Below are 8,184 nucleotides of genomic sequence, written 5' to 3'. Positions count from 1 at the left end.
CCTTCAGACCCTCCCTAGGCTGACAAGATGTGTGTGTGTCTGTGATGAGGGTAGGGAGCAGAGAACAAGAATGAGAATATAGGAAAGTGTATACTATGAAACAAATACATTAGGTATGCACAGCTCTATTTTTATAAAAGTTCTGTATAACTTCCTTTTCATTTAAATATATATGTATATATGTTTGACAACATTTCATATCAATAAAGATAAATTTCTATAACTTCCATTCCTAACCAGGTACATCCTATACTATTGTAATTTTATCTATCACTATTACTCCTGAAACAATGGGGAAATACATGCATTAATTAGCTTATAGTTTCATCTTAAGCCTGACTTACCACAGGTTATCTACTCATAGTATTTTCATATATACTTTCCAGATATATTTTATGTGTGTTTATATATAATTCAAAAGCTATATGTTCATATGTGCAAATACGTTTTTGTTCAAAATTGAGTAACATTATACATACTGCTATTGTCCGAATGTCCCCCAAAATTCATATGTTGAAACTTAAGTGTTAATGTAATAGTATTAAGTGGTAGTGCCTTTGGGAGGTGATTATTTGTATATCTCAATGTATCTTTTTATTTGTCTTTAATTTTAGTACTGTTGAACAACTGTGGATGTTTGCCATTGCTTCTCTCTTTTGAATCATTTGTTAATAAAATTAAACATTACTATTATACCTGGTCAGATTCATTCCTATGTCAGTCATATTACTTATATGCTATTAAATTCTGTTTGGATTATTTCTCCCATTTTCTGATGCCTTTAAATGCATTGTGTTTGTTGATAATGGCTTTTCAATTTCCCCATATTATTCCAAATGAGGTATATTATATTTCACTATAAATATAGTGAAATGACCACTGGTATACTTTTGTTTTTTGCTGATTTCTCACATATGCAAAAATATTCTCTTTTATTTCTTTTTAGCACCTCTACCCCTACCTTACACCCAACTTCCCTCCCCTAATCCCGCCCTTGTTTCCTTTCTATGATTTGGGGGATTGGCAGTTGAAATTCATTTCAATTAATACAGTCTCCTCCCTGTGGGTCAATGATATAAACAGACCATTTTAATCAATAAGTAAAGAACCATGGAGAAGTTATTTACACTCATGAGACTGAGTTTTGCATTTTTAAATGGAATTAATGAGCCCAATATAACATCACTGTTGTGAGAAGACTGGGTAATTCTAGGAAACGTCTGGTCCATAGCAGGCTTTCCTCAATTGCTACTCTCTGCTATATTCCACCTCCTCTTTCCTGTGAGATAAATTACGTTGGCATTCACTTAACAACATTACTGTCATAGAGAGCAATGATAAGTGTAAGAGGAGGAAAAGGAAGTGTGTGCTTATTGTCACAGTGCATGACTGAGGTTTGGTGGCATTTTCATGTTATGGCACGTCACCAAATGCAGTTGAAGGATGGGGAGAAAATTAATAATTTTATTTTATTTTGTGTATTGTCCTACCACTTCTTTTTACTGTTAAAATGGCAGAGACAGAATTTTCCATGGATCCTAAGGACAAAATAATTCCATAATTTAATATATATTTGTTGACTGATATAGTTGCTACTGTCAGACAGAGGTCAGGGAACTGCAGAAAACCACTGCTAATCTCACAGATCCTCCAAAGTCTTTGAGTACAGACTTACAGAAGAATGCTAGGACCATGAAAAAATTTGTTTTATATCTGTCAGATTCCACATAAAGAACGGTTTTTATTTCCTTTCTATTTAAAAAATATCATACAAATACATAGCATTGGTGATACCTAAACCATATCCTGCTGGCAAGAAGTTTAGGAAATGTAATTCATAGGAATCCAGCTTCTGCAACAAAGGAGAGAACATAGAAGAGGATGAAAAAGCTCTGCAACAAAGGAGAGAACATAGACGAGGATGAAAAAGCTTCCAACTGCCAGATAACCTTATCTGCGTAAGTCTCCTGGATTTTACTTCTTTAACCTTTCCGATTCTTTCAAGTACCTGATATTCTACATTAAATATTTTCTGTTTGAAATACCTAGTGTATTTTTTGCTGACTGAATCTTGAGTGATGCCCACTCCTCCAGAGATTCTGATTGAATATTTCTTACATAAGTGGACTGTGATTCATATTTCAAAAAACAATGTTTTTGAGAGATCCCTCCATATCAGAAGGAATAAAATCACACCCCATTTGTATGCTTGCCTTGTCCTACTAGCTATTTGAGCAGATTATTTCTTGTGTCTAGCCTATCCAGTAATTTCCTTGACAAGTAAAATTTGATCTAACTTACATAAGGACAAGATAGAAGACTAGAGAAGCTACCCATTGACTCAGGTAATCTTGGGTAAATTACTGAACCACAAAAAACAACATAAAGATAAGTGCTTAAGAGCCCAGCACTCCAAGTCTCTCTAATTGGTTACTCAGTTCTAGCCAACTGTAGCCATTCAGGAATGCACAACCAGTACTGCCAAATCTTCGTGTTGTTAAAAGACTTTTATTTTGCATGAAATATCCCTTTCAAATGTTGATAAGGACGTGAATAAACAATTGTGTATGTAGAAGAAAACATATCATAAGCCAGATCTAGGGACTTAGAGACCTGGGCCTAGGGATCCCTACCTTTCAACTTCTGTCTTAGGACTTTACTGGCCTGGAGCATGAGTCATCGAAAACAAGACACTGTCTTTTGTCTCAAATGGTCCCAGGTTATTGAGAAGTACAAAGCATATAATTCATTACAATAAAAAAATGCACCAGATATAGGTGTCGCACAAAAGGTGAAATTAACTCTAAGGAGGGACAGAACAGGTTACCTGGTGAGGTGAGGTGTTGTCTGGATTTCTAAGGGTGTATAGGATTTCATTAGGCAAGTGCCTAATGTGGGGAAAAAGGTGTTTCAGGAAGAGAGAACATATACAATAACATTACATCATGAAATAACATGGTCTTCTCAGGAATCTAAGAAGACTTAGGGATTGCTAAATCAGAGTAAAAGCAGAGGGGAGAGATGGGGACAGTGGAAAGAGATGAGGTCAAAGAGGTGAATGGGGACACTAATAGTGCAAAACTGTGTCTTTTGACTTTGTCCAATAAGCATTGGACAGCCAGTGATGACTGACAATATGGTAATAGATTGGAGGGATTGAGATCAGAGGAAAGAAGACCAGTGGGGTAGATGCCATACTGCTGACCATACATCATAAGTACATGAAATACAGCAATGGATGTAAGACTGGAAAGGAGAAAATACTTAAGGGAGACTTGCACAAATGCACCAGGAGGTGTGCCCATCAATAAGGAAAAGGGTGAAACATTCTACAGCATCGACAGTGAATAACTACAGCTACAAGCAACAACACAGACGAATCTTAGAAACAGAATGTTGCGTGAAAGAAACAAGCTCCAGGCCAAGCATGGTGGCTCCTTCCTGTAATCCCAGCTACTCCAGAGGCTGAGGTGGGAGTATTGGTTGAGGGAAAAAAAAGCAGAAACAAGTCCCTGAATGCCACCTAGAAAAAGATATAAATGTTTGTGAAAATAATCAAAACTAATCAACACTAGGCACATATCTATGTGACAAGAATACATATTAAAATGCAAAGAAATAAGAAATATAAATCAGGATATTGGTTTCTTTGAGAGGGGAGGTTGGGGAACAAGATGTAATTTAAATTATCAGTAACATTCCAGTTCTTCTATTGGGTGCTGAATTCACAGGAATTTATTGTAATTAAGATGGGCAGATCGATAGATAAGCAGTCCTTTTAGAGGCCAGGAAAACAATGTCAGGACGAAAGATTCTGTTCTATTCTCTGTACTAAGTGCTTTAAGAAAGCCAGGGGCTGGGCGTGGTGGCTCATGCCTGTAATCCCCAGCACTTTGGGAGGCTGAAGCAGGTGGATCACGAGGTCAGGAATTCAAAACTAGCTGGGCCAACGTAGTGAAACCCCATCTCTACTAAAAATACAAAAATTAGCTGGGCATGGTGGCACATGCCTGTAATCCCAGCTACTCGGGAGGCTGAGGCAAAATTGCTTGAACCAGGACCCGGGAGGCAGAGATAGCAGTGAGTGAGGTCGCACCACTGCACTACAGCCTGGGCTACACAGCAAGACTCTGCCTCAAAAAAAAAAAAAAAAAAAAAAAAAAAAAAAAAAGAAAGAAAAGAAAAAAGAAAGAAAAGAAAAAAAAGAAAAAAAGCCAGGTGAAGATATATTGCAGAGATATTTTGGAAGTGGAATCAATAGGTTTTCAGACACTTTTTCCTCTTAAATTGGTTTTAGATTAGCTCTCCAAAGAAGCCTCACTGTGTGAAGCCCACGTGCTTTTACATCCCGCGCTTTTTGCCCTTTGCCCTTGGCCGTCATTGCTTCCTCTCCAAAGAGAGGTGGGGTGACGCAAGGCGGTGGGGGCGGGGGAAACGGCCGGCGGCTCTAAAGCTCTCCGATTGGTGGACTGAGGAGCGAGAACGAGGCTCGAGCTGAAGCGTTGAAAAGAGGGACAAAGGGGGTGGGGCTAACAGAAGGCGGGGCTAAAGGAGCTTAACGGAATCCAGACGCAAGTGCAATTGTCCGCGCGCCTCGCTGCGATGGCCGCGGCGCCGAGCACAGTCACCCCGCTGGCGGCGGAGTCTTCCCCTCAGGAAGCTACCGTCTCTGCCGCCTCCTCCTCCTCCTACACCGCCTGCGAGGCGGCGGCGGCGGCGGCGGCGGCAGTAATTGTTCCTGCCTCCTCCGCCACCTCCGCCCCTGCCTGCCCGCCTGCCGGTGGCTGTGGCGACGGCGGCGGCGGCGGCTTTGGCTGCTCCACTATGGCGGCGGCGGGGAGGGGGGGCAGTAGTTTTAAAGTAGACACCCGCCCTTGCCTCAGAGAAGGTGAGTTCCCGTCCCGGGGTGCGGGGGCGGCCCCATCTCCTTCGCTGCCTCTCTTCAGCCCGTGCGAGATCGGGCTGGGCGCGGTTCGCCACTGCCCCACCCCCCACCTGCCGTGGCGCAGTAAAGGCCAAGCTCGCCCCGCCCCGCCCTGCCCTATTAGCCCCGAGTGTGCAAGATGGACTGAAGCAGAGAGGGCCTTCCCTACCTCTCCCACCTGTAAAGGATGGGGGACCCCAGGCAAAAGAATTGCAGGTACTCACGAAGCAGGAGTTTGAAGGGAAAAAAAAATACCACATAATTTATCTCCCAGCCAGGACACCTTAGTGTGCTGTAGGAAGCTGAGGTGTGATTTGGAAGAGAAGGCAAGGTAGAAGTGCTGTGGGCCAAGAGGGTCAAGGATAAGGGAAGGGGGACCGATGGAGAAACGGGCGGAGATAAAAGAGGAAATACCAAAGAAATAAGGGGGAGTAAATCCCCTTTTGGTGTTCAACGTCCTGCAGTGTAGAAACTTGAGGCAGAATATTTACAGAGAGATGGCGTTAGAAATTTGGGCAGGTTAGAAGTGTATAGGTTTAAAAGATCTGTCGGATTTTAGGAAGGTAAGGTCTGGTGGAGGGCACTCTACTAGGGAAAGAGGAAGAGAGTGTGACAGAAGTACAGATTTCAGAAATCACTTTGGAGAGTTTTCTTTGGCTATTTGAGAATGTGACCTGGTAAAGCAAGGTTTACAGGTCCATCTTTAAGGTGGTTTGGCTTTTAATAAGTTCTGTTGTACCTACCAACACATAATACTCCTAACATAAAAAGATATTTCTTGACTGTATCAATATAAGCGGTATTCACACAAAATTGTGTATACTTGTAAACAGCCTACTAATAGCAAACTGTAAAATTTGCCATTGAAATGTGTTTTAAAGCAGTTTGGGAAATGTTCTTAGCTGATGGAGACCATTCCACTGCAGAGCACCCCAGTAAAGCATTTTGCCATCGTAAATTTCGTAATTTCCAGAATTTGCTGTGTTACCTTATGTTACTAACTTGCCTCCAAAGTGAAAGATTGTGGACACCAAAATAGAGGAAAATAAATTCCTTTTTCTTAGGAAGATATCCCATTAAAATTATCCCATAAAAATCTCTTCTTCACATTCTTCAATGATATATCCCTATGTGCTATTCCATAACCTTTCACACCTTTCACTTTGGAGGAATGGCAAAGTAGAAAAAAAAAATCCCTTACAATATTTGTATAGGCACATTACATAAATGCCACTTATTAAATATGGAAGTTAGAAGTACACTGTAATGTTTTATTTATCAACTCTCTTACTAAAGTCAACCTTTGAAAGACTCCATTTAGTGTCTTCATTCAGCCTCAGTGGATGGAAACATGAAATCTGAATTTTAAATTTTTATATCAACCTTTATGTCCATAACCACCTAGTAGGCAAGAGCAGTTTTATAGGCATCAAGATCACAATTCAATTTGACTCTCATCGTCTACTCACAGTAAGATTTAAGACCAGTATCTCATGGAAAAAAAAAAAAAAATGGCTTTTTGCCTGGTGGTGTAAGTGGTTTGTTTGCAGTATCTTTGAATATATGCAAATAGTAAAGGCTTTCAGAGAGCTAATTTCATAAAGTAGGAGCAATACCTTACCTATATTATTGCGAGGCAGTAAAATGAGCACCCTGGCATAGGAGTGTGATGCAGTTAACGTAGGTTCAGTTGCTAATTAATTCACTGGACTTTGTGACCCTGAAGAGGCCCCATGCCCCTCGATTTGGGTTTTGACATTTTTGAAATAAGGGAATAAAACTACCCACACTCCGAGGGTTGGTTTCAGATCTGAAAATATCAACCATGATTTTGCATTTCTGAATTGATACACTTTCAATGACATTTCCATGGCTGTGCACTAGAACAATAACTCATAAATCGTAAGAAACCTGTTCTGATAGTTACCACCTGACATTCAGTGAATAATGAGATCTATGTTGAGTTAGTGTTGAGAAAATTTACTGGCATATGAAAAACCAAATATAATTGTCAACCTAAAAATTATCTCTTACCATTTCATTTTAGCTAAATGTCCTTCATTCACTATTCAGTCCAAACTACAATTCTCTCACCTTTTCACTTAACAAATGGCAAACATTTCATATATTGCACTGTTCCAAACACTATTAGGCCTCAAAATATTTTTGTTTATATGTATATAAAGGCCATAAATGGTTGTCAATTATGATGGTGGATAAAGGAGAAGAAAGGAAAATGTTACTTGGTGGTGTACCAGTATCTTTTGCTTAAATCCTAGTTAAGAGATTGCTCTAAAAGATGTCAAAGAATTGTCAAGATTCAATTATTGCAAGTCCACTCGTTATAGGATGATTAAAAGTGGTTTGGAAAAGCATTTGCTGATCCATTTTGAACTGTAGCTGTTATTCTTGAGGATTTCATCTGTCTTGGGGTGAATAATGAACAAATGTCAGTGGACATTAGAAACTAGCAAACAGGGAATATTAGAAGCTTTCAAAGATTACAAATGGGACATTGAGCAGTAAACCTAGAAATAGAACAAAGAAAGAAAAGAAATGCCATGTGAAAAGACACATATACACTCAGAATTCACAGTAAAGGGAATTATGAGATTTTATGGGACACTTCATCTTTCATTTTTCAAAAATGTTTAATGGCTCAAAAATGAATTTTCACACAACAATAACATTCTGGTATATTCATAGTAAAAAAAAAAATTCTTGCTTATTTACCTCTTCCTTTTAAGAAAAAATATATCAAATGCATCCTGTTTTAGATTGGAAGACCTTCTAGCTTTTTATTTAGCTATTAATCCGTTTGTGTAGCAATTACCTAACAAGACTATCATTTGTCTCCATATTATTCAGTAAAGTTTCAAGTCAAATGATAGTAAGTCCACCATAAGAAAATCTAGTGAGTAGGCTGGGCGCGGAGGCTCACACCTGTAATCCCAGCACTTTGGGAGGCCGAGGCGGGCAGATCACGAGATCAGGAGATGGAGGCCATCCTGCCTAACATGGTGAAACCCCGTCTCTACAAAAATACAAAAAATTAGCCGGGCATGGTGGCACACGCGTATAGTCACAGCTACTCGGGAGACTGAGGCAGAAGAATCACTTGAAGCCGGGAGGCGGAGGTGGCAGTGAGCCGAGATCGCGCCGCTGAACTCCAGCCTGGGCAACAGAGAGAGGCTACATCTCAAAAAAAAAAAAAAAAAAAAAAAAAAAAAAAAAAAAAAAGAAAGGAAAAGAAAATCTAG

The 8,184-nt window shown here is 39.8% G+C and overlaps 1 protein-coding gene across 1 annotated transcript in view; it reads left to right on the top strand.

Annotated features, from left to right (window-relative positions):
* The first annotated feature begins 4,475 nt into the window (after positions 1 to 4,475).
* Positions 4,476 to 8,184, top strand: part of ZMAT1 (zinc finger matrin-type 1) — a 50,417-nt gene continuing 46,708 nt past the window's right edge. The window contains exon 1 of the mRNA XM_030934359.1: positions 4,476 to 4,888. Within this exon, the coding sequence (XP_030790219.1) occupies positions 4,603 to 4,888 (286 nt within the window). The 5' untranslated portion in view covers positions 4,476 to 4,602. The remainder of the gene's footprint in view (positions 4,889 to 8,184) is intronic.

Source organism: Rhinopithecus roxellana, chromosome 7, assembly GCF_007565055.1.
Source record: "Rhinopithecus roxellana isolate Shanxi Qingling chromosome 7, ASM756505v1, whole genome shotgun sequence".
NCBI classification, from domain to species: domain Eukaryota; kingdom Metazoa; phylum Chordata; class Mammalia; order Primates; family Cercopithecidae; genus Rhinopithecus; species Rhinopithecus roxellana.
Note: the sequence above shows the minus strand (reverse complement) of the source record. Positions and strands in the feature narration are given on the sequence as shown.